This window comes from Cricetulus griseus, chromosome 2, assembly GCF_003668045.3.
Source record: "Cricetulus griseus strain 17A/GY chromosome 2, alternate assembly CriGri-PICRH-1.0, whole genome shotgun sequence".
Classification (NCBI taxonomy): Eukaryota; Metazoa; Chordata; class Mammalia; order Rodentia; family Cricetidae; genus Cricetulus; species Cricetulus griseus.
Window position 1 is genome coordinate 380,830,690 of NC_048595.1, and position 16,469 is coordinate 380,847,158.

Consider the following 16,469-nt stretch of genomic DNA (forward strand, 5'->3'; position numbering starts at 1 on the left):
AGCTCTCTGTGTGTGGCCCCATTGGTATTGCCCAGGCTCTTTTTTCTCTAGAAACTGGAACAAGAAAGCCATCCCTACTGTTTAAGGAAACTTTAAGCAAGAGAAGTGAATGCAAAATTATTTATGAATCCTAAAACACTAGTTAAACGTTGACAATTAGTCAATGAAGACAGTTGGTCATTGAATAAATGGAAAAAAATCCAATTCACATGTTCTCTAACCCAATGAATATTGTGGTTTGTACACTGGTTTTGAATATACCTGCTTCTTTTCTTCTGGGGAGTTGCCTTGTTGACTTCCAACCCCCGCCGCTCATAAAATGCGTTTAAAAACTGCTTCCAATTGACTTTTGAGGTAGTTTTAATTCCAAATCTGCATGAAACAACAACAACATTAAACGGTTTTTCCTATAATACCACATGGATTAGACACTTAATAGTGAGTCAAAACCAGCTACTATGAATTTATATGAAGTTTCAAATCTAAGGCAAACAAGGTCATTTTGTAAAATAGCACCACAGATTGATTCTTTAAAAGCAAGGGGAAATCAGAGGATCTTAGCACCCTGTGTTAAATTTCTCTGTCAGTAGTGGCAAGTTCTGAAGGAAAAAACAAAGGGATTTGGTCAAAATTCTGAATTTCATAAAGTAATCTTTTCCAACTCATTACTTGAAGAATTCAATGAACTTGGTCAGCAGGATGATGGCTTTTAATGTAGCCGTGACCTTATTTGGGGGCTTGCCACTGTTTACTGTATATAGTACAGAGGACAGTACTGTACTGTAACAGAGTACTGTAACAGACAGTACTGTAACAGAGGACAGGTTAGATCTTTCAGGCTGGAGGAGAGCTCAGTGGTAGGGTAGGGCATTTGAAAGACCCTGGATTTAATCCCCAGCCTTGCTAAATACATACACACAACACACACACACACACACACACACACACACACACACACCAGAAATGATAACAACAAGGATAAGCCTTGAGTGGAAGGATACCCTTGACTTATGGTTGATCCACATGAATCCTTCCTTACTCATGGAGAACACCAGTAGTGGGTACTGTATCTAAGAAACTAGGAGCCAACACATGAATGGGGCCATAGGGTCTGGAAAAGCCTGGACTTCCAAGGGTCCTGATCCTTCCTGTAACTTAGTCCACTGAGCCTTGAACTTGGCATCTTCTGCCACGCATTAAGAAGATGTTTATGGCTCTGGAGGTACTGGACTTAAGTCATTATGATGCCATTGCAGCATCATAAGCTGGTACACAAAGTTTTTTTTAATTATTTATTTTTGAGATTAATATTATATAATTTCTTCCTTCTCGTTCCTCCCTCCTAACCATTCCATATACCTTTCTTGCTGTCTTTCAAGTTCACAACCTCTTTTTTTCATTAGTAGTTGTTGCATGCATATACTTGTGTGTGTGTGTGTGTGTATACATATATTCCTAAATATAACCTGTCAGACTGTACAATGGTACTTGAATGTGTGTTTTCAGGGTTGACCATTTGGTAGTAGATAACCAATTGGTGTGCTTTTCCCTGGGGAAGACTGTTTCTCCAAGTCTCAGTGTTCCTTAGTTGTCTGCAATTCTTTGTGTACGGTTGAGGCCTCAGGGTCTTTCCCGTGTCCTTATTCTGGTTCTGTTTAGCCAGATAATTCCTGCACCTAAGGCTCTAGGAACATTGCAGAATAGGAGGAGGAAAGACCGTAAGATACAGAACTGGGGAGTTTGCTGTGAGACTGTGTCTCTGGTTAATGTCAGAAACTATGCCCAGAAAGTCTCACTGTCATGACAGCATAACTAAAGTTTTAGTAAGAATAGCTGAAAATTGGTCAAAAGTGCATTTCTAAATTGACATGGCCCTGTGAGTCAGGGCCCCCAAATCATGGAGTTAAAGATGCCAGTAGGGACATCCTGGAGATGTGAGATCAAGCACAAATCTGTCCCTTCCCTTCCTAGTGTGGAGACCTTTGACAAATGGCTTCCTTTTCTAACTGCTCACCTGTGAAACTACTGCAGTGCCAGTCAATGAGGCTCGTAAAGGATAAAGGCCACAAATGCTGTGTGTGTGTGTGTGTGTGTGTGTGTGTGTGTGTGTGTGTGTGTAGGGGGTAACATGCAAGTGTTTGATCAAGTACCTCAGCTTCCCACGTGGACCAAACACTAATATCACACATCCCTCCACAACAGGATCACCAAAAGCACACACAGAAACATCCAATCTGAGATGCCAAAGCCAGCATGAGGCAGGCTGCTGTTTTACTGCCCGAAAACTGGATTGAAAACCTTGAATTCTTTGCTTCCATCAGGGATTCTCAACCTTCCTAATACTGCCAGCCTTTAATACAGTTCCTTACCCTGTGGTGACCCCCAACCATAAAATTATTTTCTTTTTTATTCTCTTTTTTAATTTAAATTAGAAACAAGCTTGTTTTACATGTCAATTCCAGTTCCCTCTCCTTCCCCTCCTCCCCTGCCCCCCACTAGCTCCCTACCCCATCCCCTTTCTGCTTCCCAGGGAGGGTGAGGCCTTCTATGAGGGATCTTCAAAGTCTGTCATATCATTTGCAGCAGGGCCTAGGCCCTCCCCCGAGTGTCTAGGCTGAGAGAGTATCCCTCTATGTGGGATGGGCTCCCAAAGTCCATTTGTATACTAGGGATAAATACTGATCTACTACCAGAGGCCCCATAGATTGCCAAGGTCTCCTCACTGACACCCACGTTCAGGGTTTCCCAGCTATCAATCTGGGGTCCATGAGCTCCCCCTTGTTCTAGTCAGCTGTTTCTGTGGGTTTCTCCAGCCTGCTCATCACCCCTCCCTCTCTGTAACTGGATTCCAGGAGTTCAGTGTTTGGCTGTGGATGTCTGCTTCTGCTTCCATCAGAATGTCATATAAAGTAGTCATCAATTTCTTTATCAGGAAAGGGAAAACTGGTTTCCAATCCAGTTTTCAGGCAGATTTGTAAAACAGCAGCCTGCCTCATGCTGGCTTTGGCATCTCAGATTGGATGTTTCTGTGTGTGCTTTTGGTGATCCTGTTGTGGAGAGATGTGTGATATTAGTGTTTGGCCCACATGGGAAGCCGAGGTACTTGATCTAACACTTGCATGTTTAAGGTAGCCTCTCCACTATTGCTTAGATTTTTAGTTGGGGTCATCCTTGTAGATCTCTGGACATTCCCTAGTGCCAGATTTCTCTTTAAACCTATAATGGCTCCCTCTATTATAGTATCTGTTATCTTGCTCTCCTCTATTCTCCCACCCTCCCCTGCACTCAACCCTCCTGTTCCCTCAAATCCTCCTCTCCCATCCTCTTCTCCCCTTCTTTTTCTCCCAGCTCCCTCTCCCTTCCCCCAAATACTCCCAATCGGCTCAGGAGATCTTGTCCCTTCCCCCTTCTCCAGGGGACCATGTATACCATGTATGTCTCTCGTAGGGTCCTCCTTGTTTCCTAGCTTCTCTGGAGGTGTGAATTGTAGGCTGATAATCCTTTGCTCTATGTCTAAAATCCATATATGAGTGAGTACATACCATGTTTGTCTTTTGGTGACTGGGTCACCTCACTCAGGATGGTCTCTTCTAGTTCCATCCATTTGCCTTAGGATTTCAAGATTCCATTGTTTTTTTGTTTTTGTTTTTTTTCTGCTGAGTAAGTACTCCATTGTGTAAATGTACCACATTTTCTCTATCCATTCTTCAGTTGAGGGACATCTAGGTTGCTTCCATATTCTGGCTATTACAAATAATGGTGCTATGAACATAGTTGAACAGACATCCTTGTTGTATGAATGAGCATCTTTTGGGTACATGTCTAAGAGTGGAATTGCTGGATCTTGTGGTAGATTGATTCCTATTTTCCTGAAGAATCATCAAAGTGGCTGTATGAGTTGGCACTCCCACCAGCAGTGGAGGAGTGTTCCCCTTTCTCCACATCCTCTCCAGCATGAACTGTCATTGGTGTTTTTTGATTTTAGCCATTCTGACAGAGTAAGATGGTATCTCAGAGTTGTTTTGATTTTCATTTCCCTGATGGCTAAAGATGCTGAGCATTTTAAGTGTCTTTCAGCCATTTTAGACTCCTCTGTTGAGAATTCTCTAGTTAGTTCTGTACTCCACTTTGTAATTGGATTATTTGGTGTTTTGGTGGCTAGCTTCTTGAGTTCTTTGTAAATTTTGGAAATCAGCCCTCTGTCAGATGTGGGGTCGGTGGATATCTTTTCCCATTCTGTGGGCTGCCATTTTGTCTTGCTGACTGTGTCCTTTGCATTACAGAAGCTTCTCAGTTTCAGGAGGTCCCGTTTATTAATTGTTGATCTCAGTGTCTGTGCTACTGGTGTTATGTTCAGGAAGTGGTCTCCTGTACCAGTTCATTCAAGGGTATTTCTCACTTTCTCTTCTAATAGGTTCAATGTGGCTGGGTTTATGTTGATGTCTTTGATCCATTTGGACTTAAGTTTTGTGCATGGTGATAGCTATGGATCTATCTGCAGTCTTCTACACGCCAGTATCCAGTTATGCCAGCCCCATTTGTTGAAGATACTTTCTTTTTTCCATTGTATAATTTTAGATTCTTTGTCAAAAATCAGGTGTTTGTAGGTGTGTGGGTTAATATCAGGGTTTTCAATTTGATTCCATTAGTCTACCTGTCTACTTTTGTGCCAATACCAAGCTGTTTTCAGGACTACAGCTCTATAATAGAGCTTGAAGTCAGGGATGGTGATGCCTCCAGAAGTTCTTTTATTGTTCAGGGTTGTTTTGGCTATCCTGGGTCTTTTGTTTCTTCATATAAAGTTAGTTTATTATTCTTTCAAGGTCTGCAAAGAATTGTGCCAGTATTTTGATGGGGATTACACTGAATCCATAGATTGCTTTTGGCAAGATTGCCATTTTTACTATATTGATCCTACCTATCCAAGAGTATGGGAGATCTTTCCATTTTCTGATATATTCTTTAATTTCTTTCTTTAAAGACTCTACGTTCTTGCTATACGGGTCTTTCATTTGTTTGGTTAGCGTTATCCCAAGATATCTTATGTTGTTTGTGGCTTATTATAAAGGGTGATGTTTCTCTGATTTCTTTCTCAGACCATTTATCATCTGTATATATTAGGGCTACTGATTTTTTTAGTTAATCTTGTATCCTGCCACTTTGCTGAAGGTGTTTATCAGCTGTAGGAGTTCCCTGGTAGAGTTTTTCTGGGTCACTTACGTAAACTAATATATCATTTGCAAATAGTGAAAGTTTGACTTCTTCCTTTCCAATTTGTATCCTCTTGATCTCCTTTTGTTGTCTTATTGCTCTAGGTAGAACTTCAAGTACAATATTGAAGAGATATGGAGAGAGTGGACAGCCTTGTCTTGTTCCTGATTTTAGAGGAATTAAGTTGAGTTTCTCTCCATTTAGTTTGATGTTGGATGCTAGTTTACTGTATATTGCTTTTCATAAAATTATTTTCATTGCTACTTCATAACTATAATTTTGCTACTGTTATGAATCCTAAATGTAAATATCTGTGTTTTCTGATGGTCTTCAGTGACCCCTGTGAAAAGGTCATCCAACCCCTAAGTAGGTTGGGACCCACAGATTGATAACCACTGGCTTACACTGATGATGTTTCAAAACACAGAAAGGTGGTGGCTTGCTGTGAGCCCACCCTCAGTACACAGGGTAGACTGTAAGATGCCTGCCATGGTTCCAAAGCTGAACCAGGTGACCAGGCCTTGCTCTGGCCTTAGTTAATCTCACTCACCTCTGGGTGTTTTGTTTTGTTTTTTCATTATTGTCTACTGTGTGACAAGAACAACCTGAAAGAGTGACTTTCTTTGTCCCAGAGGTTTGCAGACCTCAGAGGCATCTGCAACCAAGGGATTAAGATCATGTGTGTGTCATTTGGCTCCAATCCTTCACTTTCAGTGAGGTGTCTACCAATCTATGGTTACCATCTTCTGTATGAACTATATCTAAATCTGCCACAAGGCTTTTTTAGGACAAGAATGCATGTTTTGTATTCCCATCCACTAGGTCACTGTATGCAAATCTGTTTTCTGCCTGCCCTACCTTCCACTGACTGACTTGTGCCATCTGTGGCAGCAGGCTGAACCTCTGGTGCAACAATAGTCCACTGCAGAAATGCCATCATTGTCACCAACACCAGACATCTGGACACCATAAATATTCCAGGTGAGAGAGGGGCTGGCTGGCCACAGAGAGTAGGGATGTGGGTTACTGGCTGGCTTGAGACAGGGAGACCCAGACCTCACTAAGAGCCTCTGTTCAAAGTTAAGCACTTCTGAAAATGATAATTGCATGTTGAATTTATGGTATATGTGTGTGCACACACATACCTTATTGTGTTTTGTTTGTGCTTTTTCCTCTTTGAACAATTTGAACTATGGGGGACAAGCCATCAGTCACTTGAATGACAACTGTCAGATCTCTTCCTGTGTCTGGCTACCCCAAGTAGGAGCTCTGACCAATCATTCCCTTGGAAAACAACTGAACTGCCTCCAGGAGAGCTAGCTGTTCACACTCCTCCACTGTCACTCTGAGGGACACCAGTCCAGCACTGGAGCTGATGCCCTGGCTCCCATAACAGACATGATCAAAATTCTTTCCAAGAATGCCCCAGGCCTGCAACTCCAGAATGGCCGGCTGAGATACGAAGCCTCGTTAAGTAAGCAGCTACCAAGTTCTTGGCTTCTCTGGTATAAGACAGCCATTGCTAGACTACCCAGACCAAATGGTGCAACCCAATCTAATAACTCCTTTTTAAACAGATACTTGGTTCTATTGTTCAGTTCCCTTAGAGAACCCTGTGTAAGTTGTCAACATTACGGATTTTCATCTCAAGTTTGTGCTTTCTCTAGTAGAAAGGTATAGAAAAGCTACACAGAGACCATACTCTATATAGAACAGAACTTGACAAAACACACATGGTAGAAGAAAAGCCTTTTGGCAGACAAGGAATGGAAAAGAAATTCCTAATAAGTGAATGAAGGACATCTGCTATGGAAAGCCCATGGCTGACCTGATGTGCACAAGATTGGAGTTAGGGAGGAGGGTGACAGACAGGAAAACTGCCTAAGCCAGTGCAGTGAGGCAGGAAAGAGAGGAGAGGCATGGGACTGAGACAGTGTGAGAGGTCTTTATTCTCGGGACCTGGGACTGGCAGACTCAGAAAACATCAGGTGTCTACAACAAAACTGTCAGTGGACTCATTAAAAACACACTATTCAGATTCAGTGAACATTTTACTTGTATTTCTGTGTTGAACAAGCTCAGTAGTTAAGAGCACTCTGCCCTTGCAGAGGACCTGGGTTCAATTCCCAGAACCTGCATGGTGGATTACAACCATCTCCAACTCCAGTTCCAGGGCATCTAATGCCCGATCCTGGCCTCCATGAGCATCAGGAACACAGATATACATGGAAGCCAAACACCCATAAACATGAAAATAACTTAAAATCACTTATATTTCTAGTTATTAGCCACAAATAGTTGGAATTCTAACTTTTTTGAGACAGAATCTCACTGTATAGCCCAGGCTAGTCTGAAACTCACAGACATCTATCCACCTCTGCCTCTCAAACACTGGGATTAAAGGCATGCACCACCATATCCAGAGATGTAATTTTTAAAAATTCCATGTCTAATCTTTTTTTTTATTTCTGGAGAGATGGCTTAGCTGTTAAGAGTGCTTGCTGTTCTTTCAGAGGATTTAAGTCTGGTTCACAGCACCTACATCAGGGGGCTCACAACTGCTTCTAACTCCAGCCCCAGGGGATTGGATGTCTTCTTCTAGCTCCAAAGGCACTGTACCAATGTGCACATACCTACCCCCACATGCAATCATTAAAAAGAAATTTTTAAAAAACACATGCATAATTATATTAGTGTGTGTGTGTGTGTGTGTGTGTGTGTGTGTGTGTGTGTGTGTGTGGTGGTGGTGGTGGTGGTAGAAGGAGGTGGCTGACTACAAAGGACAAGAGTAAAAACCATAGCTGTCTGTCTCAACTGAGGTAGCAATCACACAATGCACCCTTGCTCAAACTCATCAAAATACACAACGAAGAATGGCATAAAAGCTGAACTTCAATAGAGATAGGGGAGAGGGGGTTAAAGACATGGGAAGTAAACAAAGTTCGTGAACACACTTTAAAGGGGCCACATAAATATTTTTAATGGACAACAATGGGCTGGTGAAAGGGCTGGTGGCGGGTGCACTTGCTACCTGATAACTCAATCTCTGGAACGGGAGGAGAAAACCAATACCTACATGTTGCCCTATGACCTAAACACACAGAGAGAAAGAGAGGGAGGGAGGAAGGGGGAAGGAGAGAGAGAGAGAGAGAGAGAGAGAGAGAGAGAGAGAGAGAGAGAGAGAGAGAGAGAGAGAGAAACATCACTCCAGATGAAGAACAGTCAAATCAAAACAAGAACCTATGCTGCTGACTATCAATTAGCAAGGATTCCAAAGCCCTGGTGTTAAATGCCTGCCAAAAACCGCTCTTGTGAGCCTCCCCTGTAAGAATAAATTAACACCTTTCTGTGGTGCATTTTAACAATATGTAATATAAACCATAAAATGGTTCAAGCCCTTTGACTTGAGGAATGACAAAATGCATTTCAGCTTTTTTTAAAAAAGAATGAGAATGCTTCTGATGTAAGGGTCTGTGAGAAAACAGTAATTTTACCTCAGACGTTTCCAGCTATGAATACATGGGCATATGGATATGTGTGTGCACTCACAGACTCTGAAGTCAAGTAGAAAATGTACTAGCAACAGCTATCTCTGGCTATATTAGCAGTGGCTACCTCTGGCTATATTCTTAGTAGTATCACTAGCTACTATGAGCCCAGAAAAATCTACTTTTTCCTTTATGGTTTCCTTGTTTTCCTGTTTGGAACACACATGGCTCTATAATTAACATGAATAAACACAGAACATACTTTCCCTAGAATTTCCATAGAGAGCACTATTAACCTAAACCACAGACAGACAGCAGCCCTCCACACTGGGCTGTGGATCAAACCCTAGGTCTTGTAGACAGACACGGGGCCATATTCCTGAACCTGGCTTTTATCCTCTCTCCAGCACCCATGCTGGAGCATTCACTGCCCCAAGCAAGCCCTGCTCTGGATCCTGAGGTGAGAGTCAACCTCCTGATCCCTGTGTTTTCCCCAGCCCAGGGATCCGGGTGGAGAATTACAGCAGCAGCTGCATCCACCATGCAGCAGTAGAAGAAACACTGGATGTATCACACTGCTGAAAGCTGCATGGCTGGACAATGGCTACTGTCAAAGGAGTCAATGAAGAGTGGCAAGAACAGAGATGGGTCATGTGAGTCCAGGACCCTGAGAGCTTAGCTTCACTAGGAGGGCACAAGCAGGAGTTCCATGCAGAATACAGCACAGGTACAGCAGTGACAAGGTCAGGAGGAAGATGGGAAAAGGAGGAGACAGAACCACCCTGGCTGACACTGTACCCTCTTTGGTGCCTAAAGCTTCAGCCTTGTCCCCTCTGCAGTCACTGTCACCCTCTGGGCAGCCTTGTCTGTGCCTCTTGCCTGCTAAACCAGCCATACAGTCTAGGCTATAGGGAGTCTACACCTGCACTGCTGGCCTTGACTCTGCTTCTCGTAGCTGCTCATCAGCAACACTGGTTTTGTTCTAATGAGTATTATCCATTATCTCTCCTGACCAACTCCACTGAGCTCCTTCCTACATATGGCAAACCTGGAAGACCCTGCCCTCCACGGTGAGCCCAGAGCGGCCAGTGTCCTAGGTGGACATATAGCCTTCTGCCTGCCCCACTAGCTTCCCTGCTCTGTGGTCTCAGGCTGACTGCCATGTGGCCCATCAATGGGTAGTTCTCTGATACTTGAGCATGAGTCAAGGGACAACCACGGTGTGTATTGCTTGGCTTCATTGTCAGGACAGAGACCACGTTTCTTTGCTGAGACCCAAGCTTCTGCTGGAGCACTCCTGAAGCTGTGGATTAAAGGAGTCACCACACACCACCAAATGATCAGATGCTCATGCATATGAGGATTTCTGGCCATAAAAAGTGCCCACAGGGTGCTCAAGTAGGACCAAGGGGCAGTCAGATATGCTTGACTCTGGAGAGCTACACAGAAAGCCCCAGGCAGAGTGAACAGATTGCAGAGTTGACCCTTTTATGTAGAAATTTGTGGCCTTTGTCCAATACACAAACACAGCCTAGCACTCAGACCCAGAGTTCCTGGATCAAGGATGCTTCTGGATACGCATGGAGAGCAAGCTTGTAAAACATCCAAGGCTACAGATGAGTGTCCTCTCAGCCTGTCTAGACACTCCAGGGTATCTCACTCAAGTCAGGCAGGTCTGTCCACCATGGACCAAGGTGATTGTACTAAGAAAACACCCCCAAGCATCTGGGGTGTCAGTAAACAGTGCTCTGAAGGGTGAAGACCATGGAAAAATCACAGAACCAGCAAGGTCTGTTGGATAGAGTCAAGGCTCACAGAGGTGATGGGTGAACCTCAAATCCATATCCCAGAAGGCCCCTGGAGATTACAGGCTTATCCTGTAGTTGCTTTACCAGCTCCAAAGTATGTGATGAAGATCTGGATTGTGGGTCAGTGTGAAGTCCTTGCACTGATTGATATATGAGATAAGAGTAGCCGAGAGAGGGTGTGCCCAGAGGGAATAACACTTCACACCAGAAAATGCAAACAGTCCAACTTTCCCATGTGCCCTCATTGGGCAAGGGAAAACTGGGCTACTGCTAAAGAGTGAAAAGATGTGGGCTGGCTACTGCCATGTTCCCACTGAAGTCACCTGGTTGGCCAATGCAAAAGCTCCTCTGGCCTGGGACAATGACTGTAGAGTGAGGTAATGATGCAATCACACAGGGAAGTCCACAAGCCCTGACATCACCTGCACAGCTGTGGACAAAGTGACTGGAAGTGTTCTAGTACCTCACAGCACAGGTTCCTTCACATGGCAGGGACAGCAGCAGACTTTCCCACTGCTGACCCATCTGCTTTCTGTGGGAACAAAATGTGAAGGGGAGACTGACTCCTGAAAGTTGCCTTGTTTTCATGTGCCACAACCATCACACTGGATGCCTGGAAGAAATGAGTCATTGTGGGGGCCATTTTCAGTATGACTGCACTTACACTGAGCTCCCCAGAGAGTCACGGGTGAGCAGGAGGCAGTGGGTTCATCTTCCCTAGTGGACAGCCGGTACCTGCTTCTCTAAGCTCTGTCAGTTTACCCTAGGTTATACAGGCAGTCTCCTATGTGACAGGTCATGGGTCAGAAAAGGAAGGACTCACAGGGCCCAGGATGTGCATTAGATAAAGTTTTATGACCTGAACCAATAGGATAAGGAATCTGGGGAGAGGGCAATGCTAGACACTGGGAAGAGTGTACCCCCTAGAATAACTCATGGTGAGGAATGGAGGGGATACAAAGGTATGATTAAGAATATAAAATTGGGGCTGGAGAGATGGCTGAGTGGTTAAGAACATTAGCTGGTTTTCCAGAGGTCCTGTATTCAATTCCCAGCAACCATATGATGGCTCACAACCATCTGTAATGAGATCTGGTGCCCTCTTCTGGTCTGCAGGGATACATTCAGACAGAACACTGTATTATAATAAATGAATAAATGAATAAATAAATAAATAAATAAATAAATCTTTTTTTTAAAAAAAAATAATCATTTTGGGTCAGCTCAGGTTCACCGGCCACTTTTGCTTGTTCTCTAAGCTGATTTCAACTTTGCAAGGCTACAAAATAAACTGCTTTGCTTTACTACTTTGCATCTCCTGTACTCTTACTATGGAGTAGGGATCATCGAATGAAGGAAAAATTACCCTGGAGGCTGGAGAGAGACGTGTGAGTTCAAAGGGTGGAGAGGATGCCATGAAGTCCCACCATCCCATAAAGTGCCTAGGGACTTGGCATCTTGGTTGGAATAGCCCCTTTAAAGTAAAAGGCTGCTGGTCCTTGTGCCACCAATCACAAACAAAGGGACACATGCTTGAGTGGTGCCCTGGATTGAGCCAGGGATTCTTCTCATTTGCATAAGGAAGTATCTTTGCCGGGGAGTAGAAAATAGTTGCAGGTGGTCTAGGCCTGCTAACCAAGACACCCAGTGCCACTGTCTTTCACTTATTTCTGGTCAAGGATGACTGTGAATGGAGCAGCTGGAATACTCAGGAATGGGTACTTAGCAGACAAAGCCAGACAAAATCTGCCTGGGTAAACACAGACCATGCTGGTTATATCAGAAATATTTAGACTATATCTGGTTTCCCTTGATGCTCCGAGTCTAGGGCAGACAGTAGTCAAGGATGACTTCCGGTAAAAGAAAGAGAGATAGGTGCACAATCCTGTAGACCAAGTGACCCCAGCACTGCTTCTCAAGGCACTCGTGATTCTCTGCTTCTAGACCAGGTCCTCAGTACAGGCTTCTCATGGTAAAATCGAGCAGGGCTTCTCTTCATATCAGATGATGAATTAATCCCGAGTCTTTAACATTCACCATTTAAACTGAAGTAATAGGGTTAAGAACAAGTAACTGACAGCATGGGGAGGCAGTGCTCTCTCTAAAGCCATAATGGAAAATAAATGGCTTGTCTTTGTTCAGTGGATATGCCATTCCAGATGGGAGCTACAAAGAAATGTTTGTGCATAGTAGAAATCTAAACTGATGTAACAGTGCAGGGAATACAGGTTGGCTCAAATTATGAGTAATCATTTAAGATATGGCAAATCAAAACCAGCTGGATAACAGGGGTTGTTGTCAAGCCTGGTGACCCAAACTCACATGGCACAAGGGGAGACTGACTCCAGAAAGTTGTCCTCTGACCTCTACATCTGACTGCAATGAGCATACACGTGAGTGTGTGTGTGTGTGTGTGTGTGTGTGTGTGTGTGTGTGTGTGTGTGTGATGCATGTGCACACCTGCATACACAGAAAAAAGTTATAGATGGAGAGAGGAAGGTTAATTTAATAAACAACAACAGGAAAATAAATCATAGATTTGGAAAAAATTTTAATTGAATATCCAATTTATATTACAATGGATTGAAGTGTTTAATTTTCAGAATGAGACATGGGCTCGAGCAAGCTCCTTGCCCAAGCTGGGTAGGAATGATGAGTGACAAATTTTAAATGACAGAAGACATCGAACAAGAGAAGATGGATGTGTTTGATTATATTAAAATACAAACTTTGAGATGTTAAAGTATCATGTTAATGAAAAGAAAATAGCAAGCTGGGAGAGCTTTACACAGGTTCTCTTTTGATGCATACATGATTATAAAGAATTAAACCTGAAGGTGATAAAATTCACTCTAAACCCTTCCGTTTGGGCCATTAGCCCATTAGGACATGAGGAAGATTCCCACCCAGGGAGGCAGAGTCACAGCAGGTTGGCACCTGGAGGCAGCCAACCTCAGTGTCAGCCATAGAAAGACAAATTAAGACAATAACAGGCCACCGTTTCGGGCCTCATACATGATCAATATTTAAAATGACGGTAATGTGCAATGTGGGAGAGGAAGTGGAACTGGAGCACTCACAGCCTGTGACGGCAACGTACACTGCTAGGGTGCTGTTCTACGAGGACAGCGGGCAGTTTTGCAGAAACTCCACACAGTGATGCGTGCCCTCAGCCCACAGAAAGGTCAGCCAGCATGCAGCATGCTGTGCAGTGGCCAGAACAAGAGAGGCCCTGCCTGAGAAGGTGGAAGGAGAAAACCAATTCCCCAAAGCTGCCCTCTGACCTCCACATGTGCGTGCCCGCACTGGAACTGTTGTGCGAGTCTACCCTCTGAGCCACACGACTGCCATCTTGAGGAGTTCAGCTGCACCCTCCTGCAAAAGGTCCTCCCAGCTGGACTTGTTGACTGTTTGCGCCCTAGCAGAGGGTTACAACCTCCTTGCCACCTTGTGTTGGCAACTCTGCCTTAACTGCACATGACCATGGGAGAGCTAGAGTGCACAGGAAAGATTGGTGGAGAGGGTTCCATCTCCGTGGGTAAGGGGAAGCCCTCGTCCTTGCCAGGTCCCTCCTGTTGGGGTAGGCACACCTACAACCCTGATGGAACCCTTCGCCTATGCTCTGTAGGAAGCCTCATCCATTCCACAGAGTGAACTTTGGCAGAATCATGCCTTAGTTTGTCCTTGACCTTAGGAGAGGGGGGACACAGAAGGAAGAAATTTTAACAACATGAATACAGAGAGAGGGTGTGGGGAAGGAGAAGAGAATATCTCCAATCTTCAACAAGTTAATCTCAAACCAAAAACCAAAATACACCACTAAAAAGAACCACAATCATAGAATCAGCCGCAGAGATCAGAGGTGAAATGCATCCAAGTCTAGAAAATGTTAGAAAAAAAAAAAAAAGATCATGAAGCTAAGAGTTGAGTTTTTGAAAAGTTAAACAACGGCTGTAGCGATGGCTCAGTGGTTAAGAATGGTTGAACAACCAAGACTCCTGTTAGCTAGATTAAGGGAAAGAGAGAAAAGAAAGAAAAAGTTGGGAAAGCCAGGCATAGTGGTGTATGGTTACAACTTGAGGGTTCAGGAGGCTGAGACAGGAGGACTCTTGAGTTTGAGGCCAGCCAGGGCAACTCTGTGAAACCCTGTTTAAAAACCTTGGCTAGCAGAAGACACCTGACAAACACTAGATAGAAAGGTACCACAGTGTTTCAATGCTAAATAGGACTGGCAACCCATGATTTTTGTGAGAGATGGCCACAGATGTACCTTCAGGTCTGTGACAGGGGACATGGGTGTCACATTGGGTGGCTATCCCAAATCTGAAATATTTCTGTGAGTCCGCTTTTTGACTGGGATCCACAGATGTCACATCAGAGCTCAGAAAGTTCCAGATTCAGAACCACTTCAAAATTTGGATTTTTCTTTCTGAAATGTATTATTGTATATGTGGGGTGGGGGCATGCCTCAGAGCGTGTATGGAGGTCAAAGGACAACCTCTCTGAATCAGCTCTCTTCATCTACCTGCAGGTGGGTTCCAGGGACTGAACGCAGGTCATTCATGAGGCTTGAACAGCAAGTGCCGTTACCCACAGAGCCGTCTCCATAGCCTGGAATTTGGATTTTCAAGCTGGAGATGCCAACCCATATGTATATCATGATGCAGACACTGGGACATTCACTTTGCTCTTGTTTTTGGCACTGTACCCTAGGGATTTGGTGTAAGTACAAAAAGGGCCTCAGAGAACTCTGGGTCCCTGAAGAAGAGGCTCTACCAAGAGAACATGGTGGCCACCTGCATCCCTAACATGCTCATTCTATGTGCCCATGGTACTCATCACCTGGCAAGTCACCCCAGCTGGGATCTATTCATTGTCTCTTTCAGCATTTTTAGCACCTAGCACAATGTCTGGCAGAGGAAGGTGCTCGATAAATGTTAGTGGAATGACATTTCATGCATTCATTAAAATGATAATTTCCAAGAATATGAAGCCAATAGGAAAGGAGTCTAAGACAGCCATTTCTATTTTTAAAGTCAAAGCAACACTGTAGGTGTACCTAACTACAAATGTAAACGTTTCTTATGTGTGTGAATGAGGATGTGGGGCAATAAAGGGTGTTGGGTAAGGGGGAGGGGCGTCTTCTATCTGCTTCTGTTACATTACTATTATGAATTTTGGCTCTATATGGCCTCTAGATATCCGAGAAATAGGATGGCTATCAACAGAGCTACTTGCTTTGGAAATCCTGGGTGGGGTTCCTTTCTGCCATGCATGCTGCTATCAGAGTACCCCAGAATGAACCCAGCCCCAGGGTGGTGCCGTGCTCTTCTGCTGCTCTCAGGCATCTTTTCTAGACAAGCTCAAGGCCGCTCTCATCACCTATAGTTACACAGGACACTCTTTCCATTTGCTTCCATCTCATTGCCCTGAGAGGAGGCACTTTGTGTGACTTGCACAAGAAAACAAGACTATTGTGAGCAATATTTTTGTCTCTATATGCCACATTCCCACCTGAATGGCACGTGGGCTCATTGCAGAGATCGCCAATCCTGGTGACAGGCAAGGGCTAGAGGAGACTGGATGTTTTATCATATCAGAAAGCAAAAAGGCTCTCAGCATCCATGACGGCACTAGCAACAAGACTTAGGCGCCAGTGTGAAAAAGCCCCACCAGCTAAGAGGGAGCAATGGAGTCTCAGCAAGTATGACTGAAACCAGCTGGTGGTGCAGCCAGTTATCCCAACACTTAGGAGGCTGAGGCAGACAGGTTTCAAGTTCAAAGCCAGCCTCGGCTACAAAGTGAGAGCATGTTTGAGGACATTAACAAGGAAGAAGAAGGAGAGAGAGGAAAGCAGGGGGGGGAATAACTGTAGTGAATGAGGACTATGAAATACATTTAAATTTGAGAATTCATAATAATTAAGAAAAGGTTATTAGGAAAAGATTCCCGTTGCTCTCTG

General features: G+C 44.1%; 1 protein-coding gene across 1 annotated transcript in view; it reads right to left on the reverse strand.

Annotated features, from left to right (window-relative positions):
• Positions 1 to 16,469, reverse strand: part of Efcab6 (EF-hand calcium binding domain 6) — a 170,663-nt gene that overhangs the window by 83,472 nt on the left and 70,722 nt on the right. The window contains exon 10 of the mRNA XM_035439192.1: positions 262 to 372. Coding sequence (XP_035295083.1) covers positions 262 to 372 — 111 coding nt within the window. The remainder of the gene's footprint in view (positions 1 to 261; positions 373 to 16,469) is intronic.